Source organism: Salvia miltiorrhiza, chromosome 5 (assembly GCF_028751815.1).
Source record: "Salvia miltiorrhiza cultivar Shanhuang (shh) chromosome 5, IMPLAD_Smil_shh, whole genome shotgun sequence".
Classification (NCBI taxonomy): Eukaryota; Viridiplantae; Streptophyta; class Magnoliopsida; order Lamiales; family Lamiaceae; genus Salvia; species Salvia miltiorrhiza.
In genome coordinates this window covers 17,277,363-17,303,424 of record NC_080391.1, presented here as the reverse complement: position 1 = coordinate 17,303,424, position 26,062 = coordinate 17,277,363, and the positions used below count along the sequence as shown (strand labels likewise).

The 26,062-nt window shown below is 38.2% G+C and overlaps 1 protein-coding gene and 2 long non-coding RNA genes across 4 annotated transcripts; all 3 read left to right on the top strand.

The window, feature by feature from the left end:
* Nucleotides 1–936: 936 nt before the first annotated feature.
* LOC130986439 (uncharacterized) lies at nucleotides 937–2,360 on the top strand. Of its 2 annotated transcripts, XR_009089266.1 has the most exons (3): nucleotides 937–1,117; nucleotides 1,937–1,999; nucleotides 2,084–2,360. It is a non-coding gene; the product is annotated as an uncharacterized LOC130986439 (long non-coding RNA). The 2 variants fall into 2 exon arrangements; XR_009089265.1 differs by lacking the exon at nucleotides 937–1,117 and having other exon boundaries at nucleotides 1,532–1,999.
* A 5,254-nt stretch (nucleotides 2,361–7,614) lies between these two features.
* On the top strand, nucleotides 7,615–9,638 carry LOC130986440 (uncharacterized). The gene is made up of 2 exons (XR_009089267.1): nucleotides 7,615–8,244; nucleotides 9,063–9,638. It is a non-coding gene; the product is annotated as an uncharacterized LOC130986440 (long non-coding RNA).
* Nucleotides 9,639–21,300: 11,662 nt separating this feature from the next.
* LOC131025581 (uncharacterized) lies at nucleotides 21,301–22,785 on the top strand. Its single transcript, XM_057955381.1, has 3 exons — nucleotides 21,301–22,104; nucleotides 22,232–22,492; nucleotides 22,585–22,785. The coding sequence occupies exons 1-3, from the start codon at nucleotides 21,301–21,303 to the stop codon at nucleotides 22,783–22,785; spliced, it is 1,266 nt and encodes a 421-aa protein (XP_057811364.1).
* Nucleotides 22,786–26,062: the final 3,277 nt, after the last annotated feature.

The window sequence follows — 26,062 nt, the reverse complement described above, 5'->3', positions numbered from 1 at the left end:
TTAAAATTCTTAAACAGTGGGTGTTGAAATGGTCTCGGTGAAGGTGAACCAATAACGTAGAAGTTTCCGACTTTCCCCAATCCCCACTATGTTGTTGACTAGCACTGATGTGCTGCCATCCAAACGGCAATGCTATTTGGATTGGATAAAATTTATTCGGACAAAATATCATAAAATACTTTATAAAATAAATTTATTTAAAAAATTTAGTTCAAAATTATATAGAATTTAGCTAGTTTTGTTGTTTACTATATATTGTATTTTTTTTTGTAATTTTTTAATAACATTTTTAATTATTACTCCCTCCGTCTAGGAAAGAACTTCATATCTTTCTTTTTTGGGACGTCCACAAAAGAACTTCCTACATATTTTTGGACTATACCCCACCACTTATAATCTTCTCATTTTTCACTTTTCACAACTCCCAATACTTTTTCACCACTCTCAATACACTCAACTATTTTTTATCCACTCTCAATACACTCAACAATATTTTTTCTTAAAACCCGTGCCACTCCCTCCTGGGAAGTTCTTTCTGTGACAGCCCGAACCCATTTAATTATTTAATTATTTGTTTGATTGCATTATTTATATTTTAACTAATTTTAAATCATGAAAAGAATATTTATATAGCATGTTCGTAAAATATATAGTCGCGCCCCTAGTTAGATAAATACTTTTTAAATTACATGTTATAAATTTATAACCTTAGCAAATGGAAAATTATGATCAAGAATACTAATTTTCTACATTGGGCCTTATGTGTATTTTAATTATTTATTTTTCCTTGGGCTGAATGTAAGCCCATAACAGCTTACGAAGTCAGGGCAATATGTAGCTAAGTTTATTTTTCTCAGCCACATATTTAACTTTCAAAAATCTTGAGAAGCAAGCAGATCTTCCCAGCCAAAATTTTTAATCCTTGCCGGCCACGTTTAAGCTTCCTCCTCAGTCATTTTTTTCTCAATTTTGTGCACCACAAATTATTCTTGTGCACTACGTAATTCAGTTAGTATATATACACTCCATTTTTCCTTCTTTATAATTGCCCAGGAATTCAACCAAACTCAACGTTTATAAATCATTCTGTTTCTTGCTACTGCACAAATTTCAACTGGTAACTTTATTCTTCTGCAAGTTTTCATCTTTTTATTTCAAAGAAATGCAAAAGCTACTGCTTTACTTTCTCCTTTATTTTACAGAAAAGAAAGCAATAAGGTTCATAGAGAAAAACAATAAGTATATCAGTTCTTATTCTTAAAACTAGATGTAGAATAAAAAGGTTTAGAAAGGGAATTGAGCTAAGAGGGGGGAATTCTGGAGTGATGCCGCCGGCGCTGCGCGCCACGGCGGCCAGCAGGAGGAGACAGGGGCGGCAGCGCTGTGGTCTCGGCCGCTGCCGAGCCTTGCTGGTCGAGACAGAGGGAGCAGGTGGCGGGGCGGTGCTGCTGTCAACGCAGAGGGACGCGACGGCAGCCCCGCTGCTGCTGTCGGTTCACGAGGTGAAGGAGATGATGACGGGGCGGTGGCACTGGCAGGCGGCGAAGAGAAGGACAGAGGGGGATGAGAGGCGAGGGCGAGAGATGAGGAAGAGGGAGAGAGGTTGAGGAAGAAGGTTAGAAATTTACAGTTATGGGGAGGAGATGGTCTGCCCTTGACCGAAAATCAAAAGAAATTGAGAGAAGGAGATGAGGCGTGAATTGCAGTATAAGGGATAAGGTTATGGGCTTTTAAAAACATTTGGGCTTTTGACTTAGTTAATCTTTTAATAGCAAGTATAAATTTATTTAAGCCCACAATTATTTCTTTAATTATCATTTCCTAATTTTTAGTTTTTTTTAAAGACTTTCATGAATAATTTTCTAAAGTATAGATTATTTTGCTAATAAAGATCAATTAGGCCCTTATGTTTTATTATTTGAATTTATATGACTAGGTGCGGCGCGACTAGGAACGTGAACTTTAAATTCTCGCAGTTAATTTCAAGTTCAAGTTACAGGTGTGGGATTTATTTCAGTACATGCCGTGGTTAATTTTTGTCCATTTTAATATTATGTGTTTGCCATATGTGTTGTAAATTCAGTTATATCGCTAGGGGCCCGCTCAATGGGTCCAGGACTTCACCGTCCTTGGTATGCCACAATGCGATTTCATGTTACAGTTAGGGTTGCAACCTATTCGCCAGGGGCCTGCTCAATGGGTCCAGGACTTTAAAGTCCTTGGTATGCCACCGTGCGAATTTCAGTTATCAGTATTACAGTGCAGTGCTTATGTGTTGACCATTTTATTAACGTGGACAATTATTGCATGTTCCCACACTGAGTATATTTCATATGCTCATCCCATATTTAACATTTTCAGGTAACTAAGGTTGGAGACGCGTGGAGGATCGAATGGGCGCGTCAAGGATATATATATTTTGAAAAATATGATGGCGTAGTTACATCTAGCCTTTTGCTTGTATAGTTTCAAAGTCTAAAACTACTTTTGAGATTTTAATATAACTTATCGGGTTTAATGTTATCATATTAGCTTTTCCTTCATGGCTGGCCTTCTTTTTAAGTTATTTCAAATATTTTATTTAAAAATTTATTTATTTGAAAATAAATCCAAATCTTTATTTTATGATATTTCCGCTGTCAAAAATTATTTAATTTCATATTTAATACTTTAATTAGATTAGGGTGTTACAGCATGGTATCAGAGCAGGTCTACTTTCCTGTAGACTCTGCAAAATAAAAAAAAAAAAAAATTCTTAAAATGTTTTCAAGTCATGTGTGACGAAGCCATTCGACCACTACGCTCTCCGACTTCAAGGTAAAGTTATTTTAAAAGTTTTCAAGGGGATGAGTATAAACTGTTTATATTCCGAAAATTATGTTGAATTTTGCTGCAATAATTGAAGTTATTCTCAGTAAATTCAAGTTCAGTTTGCAAGTTATTATGTTGAAGATTATTGCAGCCATAAATTTTATTTCGGAATTTTACAGTTCATGACATTGAGTTTTGATGAGTTCAAAATTTTCATGTTGAACATAGTCCTCGAATTAGGAATAACCTAGCATTTTCCTAGAAAAGTCTTGTTTTATAATCCCTCATTTATGTGATAGTGGCTTTGAATATAGAACCATGAGGAATACGCGTGCACATTCCCACCACGCCGAGAACTCAAATACCAATTCCGAAGCAGAAGCAGAACAACCTCATCCAACTAATGGAGGAGACTTCATGGGTCAATTTCTGAGTGCTTTACAGGGTTTTGTCCTGCACCAAACCCAAACTCAGGCCACACAACGTGACCTAAACCAGACCTCTAACACGATAGATCAAGCGGTAGAGCGATTTCGGAACTATAATCCGCCACGGTTCAATGGACGTGATGGACCGCTAGCAGCTGAAGAGTGGTTGGAAGAGCTTGAACGGATTTTCACTCACATCAACTGTACCGAGGAACAGAAAGTTTCATGTGCTGTTTTTCAACTCAAAGAGGACGCTCGACAATGGTGGAAACATTTCTATCGTCTGTTGGGAGAAGAGGATCGCAATGTTCTCAATTGGAAAATCTTCAAGGGAGTAGTAATGGATAAATACTTTCCTCTGTCATTCAGAGAAAAGAAGGAAACCGAGTTCTTTGAGTTGAAACAAGGAAATATGACTATAGAGGAGTACGAGAGGAAATTTAATGAGTTGGCTCGTTTTGCACCACACCTAGTTGACACAGAAGACAAAATGATAGCTAGGTTCAGAAAGGGACTGAGAACTGACATCAAGGGAATTATGGCTGCACATGTAATTGAAGATTTTAGCGATTTGGTTAAGCGAGCCGAAGAGGTGGCAACTGCTCTTGGGTCAAACATCCCTGCACAAAAGCCAGCGAATCAACCTATGAAAAGGAAGTGGGAGAACTATAATCAAGGCGGAGGAAACTTCCAAGATAAGAGGCCGAAGTTTGGTGGAGGCGTTAATCCAGGAACAACGGGGACAAGACCACAATGCCAGAAATGTGGAAAATATCACTATGGAGAGTGCATGTGGGGTAAAAGAGTTTGTTTCTTTTGCCACGAACCGGGGCACACTACACATAATTGTCCTAAAAAGATATATAATGCGCCAGAAGGGAAGAAAAATGTGGGACCAGACAGAATAGGAGGCAAAGAGCCAGAAAAGAAAGGAAATGCTCGATTCTTCGCTTTAGCTGATCAGGAAGAAGCAGAAGATGACGACACAATGACTGGTACGTTACTCATATCTGGAACACCAGCAGTTGTTCTATTTGATTCTGGAGCTTCGCACTCGTTCATTTCTGCTAAGTTTTGTCAAAAGAATCATATCCCTTGTGAAGTAGAAAACTTAGCCTTGAACATAAGTGTTCCTTCTGGAGAATGCATTAAGACGAATAGGATTGCTCGGAGAATTCCCTTGAACTTTAGAAATAGAAAGCTTGAAGCTGATTTATACCTCATAGAAATCCATGACTTCGATGTGATTTTAGGAATGGACTGGCTAAGTCGAAACTTTGCAACAATTAAGTGTCACGAGAGGGAAATTGTTTTCAAAATACCAGGAAAGAAAGAATTTTCGTTCCAAGGATCAAAGTTAGGAAAAATGCCTATGGTGATATCTGCGATGAAAGCAATAAAGATTTTGAACAAAGGCTTTGGCGAGGCTTATCTCGTAAGCATTGTAGGCAAAGAAGATGGAGAACTTACTCTCGAAAGTGTGCCAGTAGTACGAGATTACTCTGATGTTTTTCCCGAGAATTTACCTGGATTACCGCCAGATAGGCAAGTGGAGTTCGCGATCGATTTAATGCCTGGAGCAGCACCCGTTTCAAAAGCACCATATAGGATGGCGCCAAAAGAATTGGAGGAATTAAAAACACAACTACAAGAGCTTTTGGACATAGGATTCATACGGCCAAGTGTATCACCTTGGGGAGCGCCTGTCTTGTTTGTTAAGAAGAAAGATGGGACAATGCGTATGTGTATCGACTACCGTGAGCTTAATCGACTTACCATCAAGAACAAGTATCCTCTACCAAGGATAGAAGATTTGTTCGACCAATTGAAGGGTGCAAAGGTGTTTTCAAAAATTGATCTGAGGTCGGGCTACCACCAACTCAAGATAAAGGGTAGCGATGTACCGAAAACAGCTTTTCGGACAAGATACGGTCATTATGAGTTTGTAGTTATGCCATTCGGTCTAACCAATGCTCCAGCGGTATTTATGGACCTGATGAATCGTGTTTTTCACTCATATTTGGACAAGTTCGTCATAGTTTTCATCGACGACATCTTGATATACTCAAAGGATAATGCACAACATGAAGAGCATCTTAAGATCGTCTTGGAAACATTGAGGAGTGAGAAACTCTACGCCAAATTTAAGAAATGTGAATTTTGGCTAGACCGAGTAGTTTTTCTTGGTCACGTGGTGACTGGAAATGGAATTGAGGTGGACCCAGCTAAGGTTGAAGCTGTAAGTAATTGGAAGGCACCTACAAATGCAAGTGAGGTAAGGAGTTTTCTTGGACTCGCTGGTTATTATAGAAGATTCATCGAGGGATTCTCAAAGATAGCGGGTTCGATGACACAATTAACAAGGAAAGGAGTTGTGTTCCAGTGGACTGATAAGTGCGAGCAAAGTTTTCAGGAGCTGAAAAGAAGGTTGACGACAGCACCAGTATTGACCATACCTGATGGATCAGATAATTTTGTCATTTATACAGACGCCTCGAAGCAAGGTTTGGGATGTGTTCTGATGCAAAAAGGGAAAGTTATTGCCTATGCATCCAGACAGTTGAAGCCACACGAGCATAATTACCCTACACACGATTTGGAGCTAGCTGCCGTAGTTCATGCGCTAAAGATTTGGAGACATTACTTGTATGGAGGAAAATGTGAGATCTTCACTGATCACAAAAGCTTGAAATATTTCTTCACACAGAAAGAGATGAACATGAGACAAAGAAGGTGGCTAGAACTCGTGAAGGATTATGACTGTACTATACAGTACCACCCAGGAAAGGCTAATGTGGTGGCAGATGCACTTAGCCGAAAAGGTGAAGGACAACTAGCTTTGATGATGACTCAACAGGAGACTTTGATAAGAGAATTTGAAAAGTTGAAACTCGAAGTGATAACTCCGAATGCCAAGGAAGCCATGCTCGCAACGCTAGTTGTTAAGCCTACATTACGAGATCGAATTAAGAAAATCCAAGAAACCAACGACTTCCTCCAGAAGATGAAGAATAAGGGACTTAGCAATGATAGTACGAGTTTCTCGTTGGCAAACGATGGAACACTCACATATGCAGGCAGAATTTGTGTCCCTAAAGACAAGCAGTTGATAAAGGAAATTCTGGATGAGGCACACTGCACGACCTACACGGCACATCCTGGAAGCACCAAGATGTATCAAGATCTTCGAAAAACATTTTGGTGGAGAGGCATGAAGAGATCGATAGCTGAATATGTTGGAAAATGTATGACGTGCCAACAAGTGAAGGCCGAACACCAACGACCGTCTGGATTGTTGAATCCATTGGAGATACCCGAATGGAAATGGGAACACATTACAATGGATTTTGTAGTGAGACTTCCGAAGACAACACGCAGTCACGATGCAATTTGGGTAGTCGTGGATCGACTTACTAAGTCAGCACACTTCCTTGCTGTAAAGATGACTTATTCGATGGACCAATTGGCGAGATTGTATGTGCAAGAGGTGGTGAGACTACATGGAGTGCCAGTATCCATTGTCTCTGATCGAGATCCAAGATTCACGTCCAGATTTTGGAAAAGTTTACATGCAGCCATGGGAACGAAGCTCAACTTTTCAACAGCATATCATCCTCAAACAGATGGACAATCTGAAAGAACTATTCAGATTTTAGAAGACATGCTGCGAACTAGTGTCATGGACATTGGAGGTAATTGGGAAACTCACCTGCCCTTGATTGAATTCGCGTATAACAACAGTTTTCAAACGACCCTTGGCATGGCTCCATACGAAGCGTTATATGGGAGAAAGTGTAGATCGCCACTATATTGGGACGAAGTTGGTGAACGAAAAGTGTTGGGCCCAGAAATCGTTGAGAGAACGGTTGAGGTCATCGAGAAAATAAAAGAGAAGATTAAAATGGCTCAGAATCGACAGAAATCATATGCTGATCGCAGACGAAAGGAATTACATTTTCTGGTTGGCGAAAAAGTTTTTCTCAAGGTAGCACCAATGAAAGGAGTCCTACGATTTGGCAAGAAAGGGAAGTTGAGGCCTCGATTTATAGGACCTTTTGAAATCCTCGAGCGCATAGGAGACGTAGCCTATCGTTTAGCTTTAACGCCAGAATTGTCGGCTGTACACAACGTGTTTCACGTCTCCATGCTGCGAAAATATCTGCATGATCCTAGTCACGTCGTTCATCATGAAGAACTCCAAATCAATAAGGACCTCACGTACGAAGAGGAGCCGAGTGTCATACTGGATCGGAAGGTAAGGGTTTTGCGAGGTAAAGAAATACCCTTAGTAAAAATTCAATGGACTAGGCACGGACATGATGAAGCAACTTGGGAACGTGAAGAAGAAATCCTAGCTCGCTACCCCCACTTAGAACCAAGTAAGTTAAATTTCGAGGACGAAATTTTCTTTTAGTGGGTAGGGTTGTGACAGCCCGAACCCATTTAATTATTTAATTATTTGTTTGATTGCATTATTTATATTTTAACTAATTTTAAATCATGAAAAGAATATTTATATAGCATGTTCGTAAAATATATAGTCGCGCCCCTAGTTAGATAAATACTTTTTAAATTACATGTTATAAATTTATAACCTTAGCAAATGGAAAATTATGATCAAGAATACTAATTTTCTACATTGGGCCTTATGTGTATTTTAATTATTTATTTTTCCTTGGGCTGAATGTAAGCCCATAACAGCTTACGAAGTCAGGGCAATATGTAGCTAAGTTTATTTTTCTCAGCCACATATTTAACTTTCAAAAATCTTGAGAAGCAAGCAGATCTTCCCAGCCACAATTTTTAATCCTTGCCGGCCACGTTTAAGCTTCCTCCTCAGTCATTTTTTTCTCAATTTTGTGCACCACAAATTATTCTTGTGCACTACGTAATTCAGTTAGTATATATACACTCCATTTTTCCTTCTTTATAATTGCCCAGGAATTCAACCAAACTCAACGTTTATAAATCATTCTGTTTCTTGCTACTGCACAAATTTCAACTGGTAACTTTATTCTTCTGCAAGTTTTCATCTTTTTATTTCAAAGAAATGCAAAAGCTACTGCTTTACTTTCTCCTTTATTTTACAGAAAAGAAAGCAATAAGGTTCATAGAGAAAAACAATAAGTATATCAGTTCTTATTCTTAAAACTAGATGTAGAATAAAAAGGTTTAGAAAGGGAATTGAGCTAAGAGGGGGGAATTCTGGAGTGATGCCGCCGGCGCTGCGCGCCACGGCGGCCAGCAGGAGGAGACAGGGGCGGCAGCGCTGTGGTCTCGGCCGCTGCCGAGCCTTGCTGGTCGAGACAGAGGGAGCAGGTGGCGGGGCGGTGCTGCTGTCAACGCAGAGGGACGCGACGGCAGCCCCGCTGCTGCTGTCGGTCACGAGGTGAAGGAGATGATGACGGGGCGGTGGCACTGGCAGGCGGCGAAGAGAAGGACAGAGGGGGATGAGAGGCGAGGGCGAGAGATGAGGAAGAGGGAGAGAGGTTGAGGAAGAAGGTTAGAAATTTACAGTTATGGGGAGGAGATGGTCTGCCCTTGACCGAAAATCAAAAGAAATTGAGAGAAGGAGATGAGGCGTGAATTGCAGTATAAGGGATAAGGTTATGGGCTTTTAAAAACATTTGGGCTTTTGACTTAGTTAATCTTTTAATAGCAAGTATAAATTTATTTAAGCCCACAATTATTTCTTTAATTATCATTTCCTAATTTTTAGTTTTTTTTAAAGACTTTCATGAATAATTTTCTAAAGTATAGATTATTTTGCTAATAAAGATCAATTAGGCCCTTATGTTTTATTATTTGAATTTATATGACTAGGTGCGGCGCGACTAGGAACGTGAACTTTAAATTCTCGCAGTTAATTTCAAGTTCAAGTTACAGGTGTGGGATTTATTTCAGTACATGCTGTGGTTAATCTTTGTCCATTTTAATATTATGTGTTTACCATATGTGAGTTGCATTAAATTATATCGCTAGGGGCCCGCTCAATGGGTCCAGGACTTCACCGTCCTTGGTATGCCACAATGCGATTTCATGTTACAGTTAGGGTTGCAACCTATTCGCCAGGGGCCTGCTCAATGGGTCCAGGACTTTAAAGTCCTTGGTATGCCACCGTGCGAATTTCAGTTATCAGTATTACAGTGCAGTGCTTATGTGTTGACCATTTTATTAACGTGGACAATTATTGCATGTTCCCACACTGAGTATATTTCATATGCTCATCCCATATTTAACATTTTCAGGTAACTAAGGTTGGAGACGCGTGGAGGATCGAATGGGCGCGTCAAGGATATATATATTTTGAAAAATATGATGGCGTAGTTACATCTAGCCTTTTGCTTGTATAGTTTCAAAGTCTAAAACTACTTTTGAGATTTTAATATAACTTATCAGGTTTAATGTTATCATATTAGCTTTTCCTTCATGGCTGGCCTTCTTTTTAAGTTATTTCAAATATTTTATTTAAAAATTTATTTATTTGAAAATAAATCCAAATCTTTATTTTATGATATTTCCGCTGTCAAAAATTATTTAATTTCATATTTAATACTTTAATTAGATTAGGGTGTTACACTTTCATGGACGAAGGGAGTATTATTTTTAAAGTACACAAATTACAAATAAAATAATAAAAAAATGTTAAAAAAATACGAAAAAACTACAATATGGAGAAAACAATAAAAATAACTAAATCCTTTTAAACTTGAATCAAAATTCATAAATAAATTGATTTTAAAAAAAAATAATCTTATTTTTATCCGGACAAATTTTATGAGACAAATTAAGAGTGGTACACGGTGGTACACACTAAATAATGGGACAGTGGATCTCATTTGCTACTTCTAACCGGAATGAGATTCAGTGTACCACACTTTATGTCTCACTTTGTGTCCCACTTTTAATTTTGTTTAATTTCTTATGTATATTTTCTTCAATTTCAACTTTATATGTTTTAGTTTAATTTTGTGATTGTTAACTAGGGTTTATTCCATCAATTTAGGGTATATAATTATTTTTTATCATTTAATTTCATTTTTATTAGTTAATAATAGGTTGGTAAATTCAAAGTCATGGTATATACTTTTTTAAAAAATTAATTTTTTGATATAAAACTTCAATATAATTCATAGTATTATAATAATTTTTATTTTTATAAAAAATATTTTTAAAATAATAGATATAAGCATGGGACACATTGGCACACATAATTTGTGGGACATTGAATCTCATCTCCTTTTGACCATTTCAAGATTAAAACATTCTCTTTAAATCCCAGCCAATCAGAAAGCAAGCCCTAAATTTACTGTCGAGTATCTAATCGTCTTGTAATTTGCGCAACCAATTTCCAGTAAAACTGCCCTAAATTTCTAGCAAATCAATTCTAAGTTTCTAACAAGAAAATAATTCAACCTAATTAGCAATAATTAAGTATAGTGGTTTTAATCGATTTGTTTTTTTCTAATCCTTTGCATTAGTCAGCAAAAAATCCCTGTTCTACACTCTAGTAGACTTGGATTACGTAGAAAATACACAGATTCTTATATTGGTTGACTCTTCCTAGGCTGAAACTTTGCACCTTACAAAATCCCTCCATACTTTTCTTCGGACTTGTCATCTGTATCACGGATACAAACGAGAAGGAATAAAATTCAAGTAACTAACACATGATACAACTAAATTTCTTGCATGTAACAACTTCTAGTAGGTGCAAAATTTGTTATATATATACGTATTGGATTTCTACGTCGGATATCAGCTAAGGGGTTTCTCCTCGTAAAAGAAACAACAATGCTACCTCTTATGCAGAGGAATTCATTCGTGCTGTTATGATCCACCAACCACCGTGCTAAACATTCCAGTCTAGAATAAACTCAGCAGTCAATAGATTAAACCAGTTGGTGGGTATCTCGCTTACTAGAATCTAGCTATTGGTAGTTAAATCACCCCACAATTTGCAGGAATACTTAAAGCTCATTCAAAGTTTGATTGGAGGCGCAAATGATATCCACACTAGAAGGATTCTAGGCATTTGGAATCAGTTAAATTTGGTAGAAGAAGAAGTAGAGCAAAGAGGCCATGATTTCAATTGCTCTGCTAACTATATGACTATATGAGAATTGATTATATAGTCGAATTCGTGCTTTGTTGTGTTTACTTTTCAATTCCGTCAGACACGGAATTAATTTAGATGTTACACAGCTCCAAATTAATTTTGATATTTTGAAGTGATAATCAAGAGCTGCAGGAGTCTCCTAACCCACACATAGATTTTGTATATATAGAATGCAAGTAGATAACATACATATATATATGCCCTCTCATTAGTATTAGTACTACAATTGCAGCCCCAAATCACAGCTTATGTCAAAAAATAATGCAACTGCTCTGTAATAAATACCTCTTAATTTTCCGCAGTAGAACTGATTCTGGTTGTCAGTAAGACACTGCCCTCCTCCGCTGTGGCATTTATAGCAATGTTGAGAAACATTCCACTCTAAAGTGAAATTAGCAGTCAAGAGATGTAATAGTTCGGTTGAGTTGTTGTCGGACTTGATAGGTAGTTGAGTCAAGAAACAATGATCTCGAGGAATAGGCGGAGCAGGCTGAGGAGGTGCCGGGATTTGATAGTACAAGGTGGAGATATTACAGCTTAAGCTGCGATAGCTTTGGAAATAATCGTGGATTTGAGGAGAAGGAGTTTGATTATAGCATGCGAAGAAGATGATCTTAGGAGAGATTGTAAATGAAACAAAAGGAGACTGAGGCAGGGACAGATTTCTGAGAGTAAGACACGTGGATGATCCCAATGATTCTTGAAGCAAGCTGTCGTGAATTAAGAATCTATTTGTGGATGTCTTATCTAGAATATAATATGGAGCTGTTGGAGCTTCTGAGCGTAATATTGGATGTCCAATTTGAGAATCACAGCCATCAACTATAACCAATCCGCAATTGGGATCACTGCTAATGGTGAAGGGAAATTCTAGAGAGAAGTTTCTACAGGCATAGGATTTTGGGCATTTGGAATGAGCTTTGAGTAGAAGAAGAACAAGGCATAGCAACAATGCTAACATATGCTTGCCAACACCCATATATACTCTCTTTCTCTCTCTCTCTCTCTCTAGAGACTTGTTGTATATGTCTTGTGTTGATTTCTTTAGTTTTGAGTTGTGTTAAATATTGATATATTGAATCCATCAAGTCATTGGCTCCATACATCACGCTAATTGACTTGGTCTTCCTTGTAATATAGATATTAAATCTACATAGATTGGTGGAATGTGAGGCACAACTTCTCCTATTCTACACTTCAGTTGACTAGCATTTACTTACACTACACATCCATTTGTCTTGAATATGAAGATTTCTATGTCACACAATTTGTTTACCCTTGTTAGATTAGGAATCCTCTAAAATCCCAGTGTTCAAGATATATATGAAGTGAATTTAAATACTGCGTAGTCAACTTTAGACAACAAAAGAAAATCATGAAACCACATTGCTGTAATAAAAGCAAGTTCAAGAATTCAAGCAAAAACAGAGAAGTGATGAAAATCTTACTTGGTCTGCAGCTCATAGAATGCGGCCTGTCGGGGCAGAAGCACCTAAAATGGAAAGAAGTATCGTTAAAACCGCAGCGGCCGCCGCTTTCTTGGCAAGGATTACAATCAGTAGGTACCCAATTCATCAGAAATCCCCTCCTCAAAACCGCAGCAACATCCAGAATTTCATCATCTCTCTCATCTCATGCTGCTGCTACTGTAGCTGCACCATATTTTCTTCATACTTCAATACACCCCCAGGAATCCTAACCAGGATGAACTTGCACCAGATTTAGCCGATCCCTCAACAAACAAAACCGTGTATCAGCCAAGGGTTTTGTAAACACATCAGCAATTTGATCACTCGAAGGTACATAGCCGACATCAATGGTACCATCTTTCACTTTGTCCCGAATATAATGAATGTCAACCTCTATGTGCTTAGTGCGGGCATGAAACACTGGATTTCCGGCTAAGGCAATTGCACTAACATTATCACACCATAGCTTATTTGGAGAAGAGAGAGATATCCCGAGTTCCACACATAGAGATTGAAGCCATACTACATCTGTGGTTGCATTAGCCATACTTCGATACTCGGATTCTGCACTACTTCTTGACACCACCTCTTGTTTTTTAGCAGACCATGTAATGAGATTAGGTCCCAGAAATATACAATGGCCACCAGTGGACCTTCTATCATCTATGCTACTGGCATAATCTGCATCTGAGTAAGCAGTGAGCTGAGAAAAGGAGGAAGGATGAAAAGCTAACCGAAGAGAAGCAGTGCCTTTCAAATATCTGAGCAGTCTCTTGCAAGCACTCCAGTGAGAAGTAGTTGGATGTGTGAGAAACTGACTCAGTTTGTTCACTGAAAAAGAGATGTCTGGCCGAGAAAGAGTTAAGTATTGAAGAGCTCCAACAGTGCTCCTGTAGAGTGTTGGATCTGGAAAAGCATCACCATCACCTTTAGATAGCTTCATAGCAGGAGTCATAGGTGTAGGACAGGGTTTGCTGTCAAGCATTTTCGTTTTGACCAGCAACTCATGAATGTACTTATGTTGACACAAATAGTAGCTATTGTCTTTGTGGAGCACCTCAATTCCTAGAAAGTAGCTGACACCTCCAAGAGCTTTGACAGAAAATTTGTCATGTAGATGATCAATGACAGACTGAACAAGAGATGGATCATCACCTGTGACTAAGATATCGTCTACATACACAAGAATTAGTGTGAGAGCAGAGCCTGTTCTTTGATAAAAAAGAGAGAAATCAGAGTTAGATTTCTGGAAACCCAGGCTGCAAATGGCATTAGTGAGTGTCTCATACCAAGCTCGAGGTGCTTGTTTCAAACCATATAAAGCTCTTTGTAACTTACACACATAATCAGGATGTTGGGGGTCCTCGAACCCTGCTGGTTGGGCCATATAAATGGTATCAGTTAATGCTCCATTTAGAAATGCATTATTGACATCTGTTTGTTGGATCGCCCACCCATATTTAGCTGCTAGAGAGAACATTAGGCGAATTGTAGAGGCTTTCACAACTGGACTGAACGTTTCCACAAAATCTACTCCTGCCATCTGTTCAAAACCCCTTGCAACAAGTCTAGCTTTAAGCTTATCCAAGGTATAGTCAGGATTTAATTTGACTCTGAAAATCCACTTGTTGCTGATAACTTTTTGACTAGAATCAGGTGGGACAAGAATCCAAGTTCCCTTGCCCATTATAGCATCAAATTCCATAGCCATAGCTTCATACCAACCTTTATGGGACAGGGCTTCTTCCAGTGTTAATGGTAAGTTGGGAATTTGTGAAGAGACAGGGGGACCATCAAGAAGAGCTATATAGGCCTTTGGTTTGAATATACCATTCTTTGATCTAGTTATCATATGATGTGTATTAGATGTCGGGGAGATGGGTACTGTATCAGCTGAAAGATCTGCTGCTGGCTGAAGTGGGCTATCTGCAGCAGGGAAGGAAGTAGTGGGAGAAGTAGTAGATGATGCATTTGAGATAGGACTGAGATGAGGTAGAACAGGGGATTGGTGGTCAGATGAGTTGAGAATAGGTGGAATAGTTGAGTGATGTTCTGGAGAGAATGATGGTAAGATGGGAGATGATGAATGTTCTTGAGATGATGGTGTGAAGACTGGAGTATGTGGATGTTCTGTAGCTGATGCTGGTGTGAGGACTGAAGGAGATGGACTAGGAAGGGAGAGTGAGTGAGAAATTACTGGATTTTGAGTAGAAGTATTAGAAGCTACAGAAGCACTAGTGGAAAACAATTCAGAATAGGGAAACTCATTCTCATTAAATTTCACTGTATCAGCTAAATAAATCTTACCATTAGTACTTAAGCATTTGTAGCCTTTGTGATGAGCACTATAGCCTAGGAAGATACACTTTGAAGACCGAAATTGGAGTTTATGATTATTATATGGTTTAAGATAGGGAAAACATGAGCATCCAAAAACATGAAGAAACTTATAGTCAGGCAGTGTTCCTTTAAGTGTTTGAAATGGAGATTGCATATTTAGTGTGGCTGAAGGTAAACGATTTATGAGATAAGTTGCTGCTTCAAAAGCATGCCACCAATAGGTCATAGGAAGAGATGCTTGAGCTAATAAAGTGAGACCTAAATCCACTATATGTTGATGTTTCTTTTCTGCTTTCCCGTTTTGTGTGTGTATGTAAGGACAAGGGTGTTGAAAACGAACACCTAGGCTGTTAAGAAAAGGAACTAAAGACCTATATTCCCCACCCCAATCTGACTGGAAAGACTTAATGCTTGTAGAGTACTGACATTGCACTAGTTTAAAGAACTGTTGGACTACAGATTTTGCTTCGAATTTAAGAGTGAGTGGGTAGATCCAGGTATATATACTGTAGTCATCCACAAAATAGGATATAATATCTATAGCCTTGAGCAGTAGGAACATAGGCAGGACCCCAAAGATCTGAATGCACTAGTTGAAAAGGATGAGTGGTATGATGAGGTTGAGTGACATGAGGCTTTTGATGAAGTTTACCTATGCTACATGCATCACAAAAACTAACAGCAGATTCTTTAACTGATACGTTGAGTTTATTAAGAACATGAGTTAACACTTTGAAGCTAGGGTGACCCAATCTTTGGTGCCAAATATCCAATTTATTCATAGGTAGAGTAGAATTACATTGCTGATCAATACAAGTAGAAATGAAAACAGTAGGTACAGACTTTGATGTGACTTTGCTAGTACAGGAAGTTTGAGAGAAATGTGGAGAACATGAGCTACGATGAAGCTGAGACAGATCAATCTGGTACAGACCCTTAGACAGTGTTCCCTTCAGCAGAGTTTGAAGTGTCTTCTTGTCCTTCACAAGACAACACTTATCATGAAATTCAAATAACACATCATTATCCTTAGTGAATTGAGAAATGCTAATTAGATTTTTGGTTATCTGAGGTACAAAGAGAATATTGTTGAGAAGTAGTGAAGGTGATGAAGATGAACAAGTAGGCTGAATAGTGTTTTGGCCAACAGATGTTATGGGAATAGACTTACCATTTCCAACTGTTAAAGCCTCTGTGCCATTATAAGGTGATTGAAGTTGTAGATTGCTAAGATTGTTGGTGATGTGATTAGTAGCACCACTATCAACACACCAGAGACCTTCATCCTCCTCAAACTCATACTCTTGAAACTGAGACAAATCTGTGAGATAGGCTTGAGGTGAGGGAGATGCAACATCAGCACCTGTAAAATGAACATCAAAGCGTTTATAGCATTTAAGAGCTACATGTCCTGGTTTGCTGCAGAGTTGACAAATAACAGAAGATCTTCCAGTTGGTTTGAAGCTTCTGCCGATCATGCCTCGGCCTCTGCCCCCTCTTTGAACATAGTGCGCCATAGGGTCAACAATGTAGTTGGATTGTTGTAGCCTAATTTCATGCGATTGTAGTGCATACTGCATTTCCTGAAGTGTGGGAGGATCAGATCGGTGCAGAAGAGTAATGACTATAGCTTCGAACTCTGGTCCACAACCATTAAGGATGGAATCGCCTAGTTCATCATCGGGTATAGAATAACCTGCAGCACTTAATTGATCAGCGTAGCTTCTCATACGAAGAAAATAATCATCAATAGACATTGATCCTTTCTTTTGAGAGTGAAGCATCTTCTTCAGTTGAAGAACCCTTGCTCGTGACTGAGATTGAAACAATTGTTCCAAAGTATTCCAGATCTCAGATGCAGATGTGCATCTAACGACGTGCCCTAACATGGATTCACCAATTGAAGTGAGTAACCAGCTCATGAGGAACTGATCTTTGCGGATCCAATTGAGATAATCTGGATTTGATCGCGGAGGTGTGCGCGGAGTTATCGGTTGTGTGGGAAGAAGTTGTGGTGGTGGTGCAGCAGCTGCGGAAATCAGATCTTCCATGCCATGAGCACGAATCGTGCTTAGAACTTGCATTCGCCAGAATGCATAGCTGCTTCGATCCAGTCGGAGAAGAAGCGGATGAAGATTTGGTAAATTTGGAGTAGGAGCGGAAGCTGGAGGGAGATAATGCGCCATTGTAGAAAATACACGAACAGAGCGTGAAAAAAAACAGGTATGGATCGAGAAAAAAAAGAGAGAATCAATCAATATTGAATGCAGTTTCTAAACTGCAGAGAGATGATTAATTGCAAGCTCTAGATACCATGTTAAAGGAACTAGACTGCATAATTTGGAGATAATTTTACTCTTTTCTTTGTATTCAAAACTAACTGTGAAAGAGTACAACTGCAGCTATTTATATTGTGTACAATAGAAGCTTCAAGAAGAAGCAATCTAACTAACTCATAACTAGCTTGAAAATAACGCGCACTGTATGTAACTTCATGCTGCTGCTACTGTAGCTGCACCACATTTTCTTTATACTTCAATACCAAGAGACTTTTCTTCTTTTACTTTAATTTCTCCATCACTTTAATTAATTCAAAAATTACTAATTACATATACATCAATTCTAATTTTTTTTTTTTTTGGGAATCATACAGCAATTCTATTGTGTGTTTATGTTAGGTGGCGGAAAACTTTTCTTCTTTCTACTCCCTTGAGGTCACAAACGATTAGCATCATTTATAATTTAATTAGTAGAATTTTAATGGTCTCAGTGATGAGTTTGGCCGGAATAATTTGCGGGCCAATTATCATAATATATTTTTCTTTCTTAAATAAGTAAAGATAATCCATAAAATTTAAACTACAATTTTGTTATCTATAAAAGGGAGATTTAGTAGATAGGTTGTTCATCACACATGAAAAATTCTATAGCTTATTATTGTTGTTTCCTTTCTCGATGGCTAAGGCTACCACCGCAAATCACTTGACACTTACATTGCTCATATTCGGGTTTTAATGCTTGCTGTTTAATTTGTCGAAACTTCAGTTGCTTCAAACCAGGCACTATGTCATGGTTCACTGCATTATTTTGGCCTTTCTTGGTTGAGAATGTGTTCTGTTGCAGGTGTAATTAAACAAGATATTATGTTTTTTTATATATGTATGAGAATATGGTTGTGTTGTTTATCTCTTTTGCTGAAGCATCCCGCTTGGTTCTCATGGGATCGTTTGTTGCTCTATATTTGTTGTTGAATCTGCCTAAGGTGTCATGTTTTGAGTTTGAATAGTCGACTTAAAACTTTTTCTTCTGGCCTTTTACTTGCTTAGGTTGGATCTAGGCAATACATCGTCTTCCCTGGACGTTTTATCTACACACAGAGCCTTAAAGGCGCAAGTGTAAACGACAAGGTAAGTCTTACCTCCTTTGGCATCTCCAATGCTTAGTCCTATAATGCAATAGCTTTAAATTATTTATTGTTGTCGCGTTACTGAATAAATATTTATTTGCAGGATTTTGAAATTTATATACTAATTATGAGCATGGAAGTTTTTTTTTTTTTTTGAGGAAAGAAGGATATATTATTGAGCACAAGAACATATGGAATATGGAGATGACCCACCACAAAAGGAGGGGGCTCATTCCAAACATGGTGTGTAGAAATATCCTTCGCGGCTTTAGCTAAACTATGAGCAATGCCATTTTGTTCCCGGCGGACATGCTTAATGGTGATATCCGGTGCAAGCACCAACTCCTCACGGCAAAGAGAGGCAATGACGCCCAACTCCAAGAGATTCCTCTCCCCCGACTTGATCGCATCACATGCACGCTTGCTGTCGGAAACCACTACACCTCGCGAGTACCCCAAACTTTTTAGCCAAGAGAGAGCTTCCTTTATCCCTAACAATTCCCCTTCATCCACACTACGCGATCCGGGCATCTTTATAGCCTTGCCCATCATGAAATCTCCCTCATGGTTTCGGATAGCTATACCAATGCCCATATCATTTCGTTCACCAAAGAAAGCAGCATCAACGACGCACTGGACTGTTCCCACCGGTATGGGGTGCCACCCTTTGCATAAAATCGCCGACGTGGAGGAAGAGGCCTGCCGTGAGCGCTGTGCCCAGGCAGCGAGCCATTCCTATCGCGAGTTGGCAGCCATGGAGATCGAGTGCGACGGAACTGGAGAGATGTTCTTCCAAACAACAGAATTACGGTCCCTCCAAATTTGCCATAGGATCATGCTCACTCTAGCTTTTAATTCCTTATCCGAGCTGCCAATGATGGTAAAGAAAGCTTGCTCAAAGGTCTCGCTGCTACCAGCGACGTGATGAGCATGGAAGTTACATTGCGCAAAACAAGCTCATCTTCAGGTATATATATTAATTGTATATATTATAATCACCACATATCACACAACATAAGCACAAATCAAAATAGTTTTTTAATTAATATATTTATATTTATATATTGCAGCTAATGAGGTATATAGACAAAGAAGAAATCTACAAAAGCAAAAGAAACGTAAACGAAATGCAAGTGATTTGAATTGTAAGTATTACATTCTTTTAAGATAAAAATACGTTTAATACGTTATGATAAACTATTAATGTTTTTTTATTTATATTATTTATCCATTTAGGTTCATTGCTACATGAATGGAAAAATGTGTCTGATTGCATTCATTATGGTGCTAGAAGATTTGAATATGAACCTCCTACTTTTTGTTGTGATAATGAAAAAATTAAACTTGCATTTTCTGAAGTTCCTCCGGAGTTGCATGGATTGTTTACAGACCAGTCAAAAGAAGCTATTAATTTCAGAAGGAATATTCGTGCTTATAATAGTATATTCTCATTTACTTCATTCGGTGTAAAATTGGATAAAGAATTGGTATATGCAAGACGAGGAGTTTATTCTTTTCGAGTACAAGGCATGGTTTATCATGATACTGGATTGATCCCACAATATACGTCTCCAACGTTTTTTTAACTATACTTTTATGACACACAAACTGAGGTTGAGAACATAATTAACATAATGCAAAATCAAATTTCGTCAGAAGCAGTTGTAAAGATGCTCATGGGAATTTTAGAGATCAACCCGTATGCAAAATTCTTTTGAAGATTGAAAGATTATCCTTCAATTGACAATGTTCAGCTTCATATTTCCAAAGATATCAACTTAGATCAACGGGTATATAATTCTCCACATGCAGATCAAGTTGCAACTATATGGGTTAGAGGAAATAATGAAAATATCCCATTGGAGCGCGATATTGTAGTCATGCTCATTCCGGTGATGCACATAGGATAAAGCATTATTATGGATGTTATGATCCATTGCAATATCCACTCCTTTTTCCAATGGGCAAAACAGGTTGGCATCAAATCATTAAAAAAAATTGATCCAACGTCTTCAGTTAGTAGCACAAATTATGTTCTACTTCTACTTTATTAGCAAGAATCATAACTGCAGACGATATTATCTCCAACGAAGAACAAGGTATGTCTATTAACTTTTTATAAATTGATTGTATGATGATAAAATTAGTTAATTAAGTAGTTATCATATTTTATATTTTTATAATGTTTATAAATTGATTTTAATAATTTGATAAATTATAGTACTCCCTCCGTCCCGGCCAAGGCGCAACATTACCTTTTCGGCACGAGATTTAAGGAGCTAGTGTTTAGTAGTTTAAGTGTGGTTGGTAGATTTAGGATTAAGACATTACCTATTTAATTAAAGTTTATGAATTATTTTTAAGTAAATAATTTAAAAATAATAATATGAATATTTTTTTTTTATTAATGTATTTATAAATAATCTTTAATTTTTTTTTCCTGTTCGTTCCAAAAAACAACTTAATTAAAGTCTACAACTGTTTAAGCCAAAAACAATTAAATTAAGGTGACGCACAGAATTCTATAAAATCTGTATTAAGTTCAAATTTCGAAGTACTACAATTAAGATAAAAACAACTTAACTACAAAAAAAAGCGGCAGACTTGATGTAGCCAAAATACATTTCAAATTTCCCACCTAAATTCACTTAATCTACTCATATAAAATCTGATTTCAGTTCTTAAAAAAGCTTTATGCTCTAAAAACCGAAACCAAGTCCAGCCACCATGGGGAAGAAAGAGCTATCCACCGAGCAACAAAATCAAATCGTGCAATTCATTCTTCACGGGTCCGTCAACGGCAAACCATCTCGAGGCAAGCTCTTGGAGGCGCAATTGAAGTGGTCTGTCTCGCGATGGACCATTTATCGGCTATGGGGGGCTGCAAAAAAACAACAAGAGAAAGGAAAAGTCATTCATCTTGTAAGCGGTAAGAAAACCAAGATAGTGAAGAAACAATTACACTTAGACACCACACTACTCTCTAGCCTAGCATACTCAAAAAGAGGCACAATTAGGAGACTCGTTGTTGGCTTAGGTAATAGCAAGAGCACAGTTGGGAGATGGGTGAGTGCAGGGCTGATCAGGGCTCATACTTCAGCCATTAAACCAAATTTGACAGCCGCAAACAAGCTATTAAGGATGAGATTTTCACTAGAGGCCTTAGAGGTGGATAGGGTTTTAAACAAGATAAAGTTTAAGACCATGCACAACACTGTGCATATAGATGAAAAGTGGTTTTATATAACCAAGGGTGCACACAGATTCTATTTAGCCCCAGAGGAAGTGGAGCCACATAGGACATGTCAAAGCAAGAAATTTATAGGGAAAATAATGTTCATATGCGCTGCGAGCAGACCAATATTTGGAGATAATGGTGAAGTCTTATTCGATGGCAAGATTGGGATATTTCACTTTACAAAGCAAGTACCAGCCAAGAGGAGCAGCAAAAACAGAGTTGCAGGCACATTAGAGACCAAACCTATAGAATCTATCACAAAGGAGGTGTATAAGGAGTGTGTAATAAATAAGGTATGAAGTGGCAGCTTCATTTATCTTTAAATGCATGGCAGCCAGCGTTATGCTTACTACCAAGTTCATTTAATGCTTTAAATGCATGGCAGCCACATTTGATGCTTTTTAATGCCTTTAATTGCAGATGATTCCTGCAATTATATCTAAATGGCCAGCAAGTGCAAGCAAGAACATTTTCATTCAACAAGACAACGCAAGGCCACACATCAAAGACAGTGATCCTGAATTTAGGGCTGCTGCAACCCAAGATGGTTTCAATATCGTCTTGGTGCAACAGCCTCCAAATTCACCAGATTGCAACGTTAACGATTTAGGATGGTTTAGAGCCATCCAGTCTCTACAAGAAGAGACAACATGCAACTCAATTGATGAACTACTAAAAACAGTAGAGGATTCATTTGAATAACTTTCTCCCATAACACTTAACAATGTTTTTTTTAGTCTACAGGGTTGTCTCATTGAAATCTTGAAGTCTAGGGCCACAATAACTACAAAATACCCCACATGGGCAAAGGTGCAATGATTAGGAATGACAGACTACCACTGAACTTGAAAGTTCCTACGGAGTTAACGCTGCAATGCATCGAACATTTGAAGGAAATGGGAAGCATGGAAGGCATTGAAGAGATATTTGCACGATTGGGATTGGATGCAATTGATCAAAGCCTGACGACCTAATGCATTCGAAGGGCAGATAGTTTTTTGTATAGTTTTTGGATGAAGATCTTATGCATTCGAAGGGCAGATAGTTTTTTGTATAGTTTTTGGATGAAGAACTTATGCATTCGAAGGGTAGATAGTTTTTTGTATAGTTTTTGGATGAAGAACTTATGCATTCGAAGGGCAGATAGTTTTTTGTATAGTTTTTGGATGAAGATCTAATGCATTTGAAGGGCATATAGTTTTTTGTAAAGTTTTTGGATGAAGATCTAATGCATTCGAAGGGCAGATAGTTTTTTGTAAACTTGAGCATCATAAAGTTATTTCATCACTTCAGATGCACACACAAAGACACCCTACAGTAAACTCAAGCCTAACCTTACACCAACAGCAAGACAACCAACAACAATACCACAGATCAACAGCAATACCAAAGATCAACATCAATACCACAAATCAACAGCAATACCACAAATCAACAGAAAGACACCAACAACCATTACCATCAACCAACAGCAATACAAAAATCAAAAAGATCTCACCACATCTCCAAGCATTTTGAGTCGGTGACTGAGTCTCAGAAGCATCTTCATCATTGACCATGAATTCCTTCTCCCACTCTGCCATCGAAGCCATCCACGCATCACACTCCTTATCTAGTGCTTGCTTCTAGCTCTGCATACACCGCCGAGTTCGGAATCGTAGCCATCAACGCATCCCTCAGTGACTTCCTCGCCATCTCCAGCTCTGCATCCGCCGCCGAGCGAGCATTTTTCGGCCGGTAGCCGCCGCGTCCCCCACAGCTCAGACACATCACAACCGTGGGGGGTGGCTGGGGACGAGAGCGAGTGAAGAGGCGTCACTAGAAGAAGGGGTAGGCGCCGATCTAGGGTTTGTAGAGGGTTGGCGAAAATCGACAGACGACGGAGAGCAAGAAGAAGGGGCGGCGCCGATCTAGGGTTTGCAGAGGGTTGGCGAAAATCGACAGACGACGGAGAGCAAGAAGAAGAGAGCGGCGCTAATTTAGGCATTGCAGAGGGTTTGCGGCGGCGCATATTAACCCAACCAGAGGAAGGTTTCTCAGCCATCAATCGGAATAGATCACGGGAGAAAAGAGGAGAGAGGCCGGAGGGAGATGAAGAGATGAAATGACTTAGAGGTCTCGAACCCTTCCAATTTGGCATATGTTTTAATTGTAATAAGGGATACTTAATTAACACTTAATTAGTGTTAATTAAGTGCTTAAATTCCCTTATTTTTTCCAAATATGGAAATGTAGCACCTTTGTTGGGACGGCCCAAAAAGGAATATGTAGCATCTTGAGCGGGACGGAGGGAGTATTAAACTTTTGTATTTAAGCGTGCGTAAAATATAAAAATATACTTTGAAGTCTTCCTGCTCTTACCACTAACTATTGGTACATGGATGACCTAAATCCATAAAGTGTTTATTTGTATTTAGAGTGTTTAGGTGATAATGAGTACATTTAATTAATTAAATTTCTAAACGCAGTTTGAATGGAAAATCTTTTGGTTGTTAATTGGTTTGAGATTCTTTTATATAATTAAGGAATTGTTAACACAATTATTTATTTTGCATATTGTTATATTTTATTTTATTTCACTAATCACTATAATATAACTTTTATTATTTTGTTGTTGTATTTTTCTATATTTATAGGTGTTAGAAGAGAAAACGTTAAGAATGTATCGTGCAGAGAATATATTTGCTATAAGATACAGATTAGAAATCCAAGACAATCCATACTTTTATTAGCTGGAAGATTATTACAGCAATATATAGTGGATATGTATATAAAATTGGAGACAACAAGACTGGATTATTTTCGTCAAAACCAATTAACTATGAGAGCAGAATTGTATCAAGGAATTGTGGATAGTGTCTTTAATGGAGAATTAAGAGGGAATGAAGTTGGAAAAAGAATTGTTCTACCAGCAACATTTATAGGAGGACCAAGAGATATGCGTCGTAGATATCTTGATGCATTGACATTAGTACAAAAATTTGGGAAACCAGATCTATTCATTACAATGACTTGCAATCCAGAGTAGAAAGAAATCCAAGAAGCATTATATGATGGTCAAACATCTCAAGATCGTCCAGACTTAACTACAAGAGTATTTCGAGCAAAATTGCAAGACTTGAAAGATCAATTATTCAAGAGGAAAATTTTTGGACATGTACCTGCACATGTTGATGTAGTTGAATTTCAAAAAAAGAGGGTTACCACATGTCCACATGCTGATAATTTTCAAGTCGAGTTGAATACGACAAGTGAAATAGATAAGTTTGTAAGTGCCGAACTTCTCGATGAAGAAAACAATTCCGAATTGTTTGAATTGGTGAAAAAACATATGATGCACAGACCTTGTGGAGATAAAAAAAATCTAAATAATCCTTGTATTGTGAAAGAAAAATGCAAATGTCATTATCCACGACTATATATATTGTGAAAGCTCCTTTTTTAAATTACAATTATAGTCAAATGAATTAATACAAATATTCAAAACTATATAAAAATATGGGTTAAAGTACATATTCACCCCTGAAGTCGACACCCCTAGAGCATTGAGCTCCCCAGACTCGGTCGTGGCGCGTTGACCTCCCTGAACTCTCGGAAAAAGGGTGCAAATAAACCCCTCCGTTAAATAACGGAGGGGTTTATTTGCACCCTTTTTCCGAGAGTTCAAGGGTGTATTTGCACCCTTTTTCCGAGAGTTCAGGGAGGTCAACGCGCCACGACCGAGTCTGGGGAGCCCAATGCTCTAGGGGTGTCGACTTCAGGGGTGAATATGTACTTTAACCCTAAAAATATCTATGAATTTTATTTACATAGTAAAAATTACACATATTCAACGTGCATCGCACGTTCTTCCCGCTAGTACATATAAAAGAACATACATTTTAGGGGTTAACGCCGCTAAATATCCTAACTATTTTTATTTTTGTGTTTTGCATCAATTTGAAAATTTTAGCCACAACCATATACCTCAACTATGCTATTAAGCGATTTTACATCCAGCGAAGAATTTCGGCGAAATAATGTATCCACGTGTAAATTTTTTAAATGACTTGATTTAAAAGTGGTACGACATGTCAATACGTGGATATTCTGATTAGTAAAACGACGTCGTTTCATTTGGGCGATAAAATTACACCCGATTGAGGGTTATTCGAAGCACCCCCCCCCCCCCCCCCCCCCCCCTCAAGATCTCTTGGTCCCCTCCATTATTGAAGCAATCCCCCCAAAGTACTGCAGTTGTAACACATGAAG

Coding starts and splice junctions, on each gene's coding strand:
- LOC131025581 (XM_057955381.1), top strand. CDS start 21,301: ATGGGGAAGAAAGAGCTATCCACCGAGCAACAAAATCAAATCGTGCAA. Junction 22,105..22,231: donor AGGAGTGTGTAATAAATAAG/GTATGAAGTGGC, acceptor CTTTAATTGCAG/ATGATTCCTGCAATTATATC. Junction 22,493..22,584: donor TTGATGAACTACTAAAAACA/GTAGAGGATTCA, acceptor CTTGAAGTCTAG/GGCCACAATAACTACAAAAT.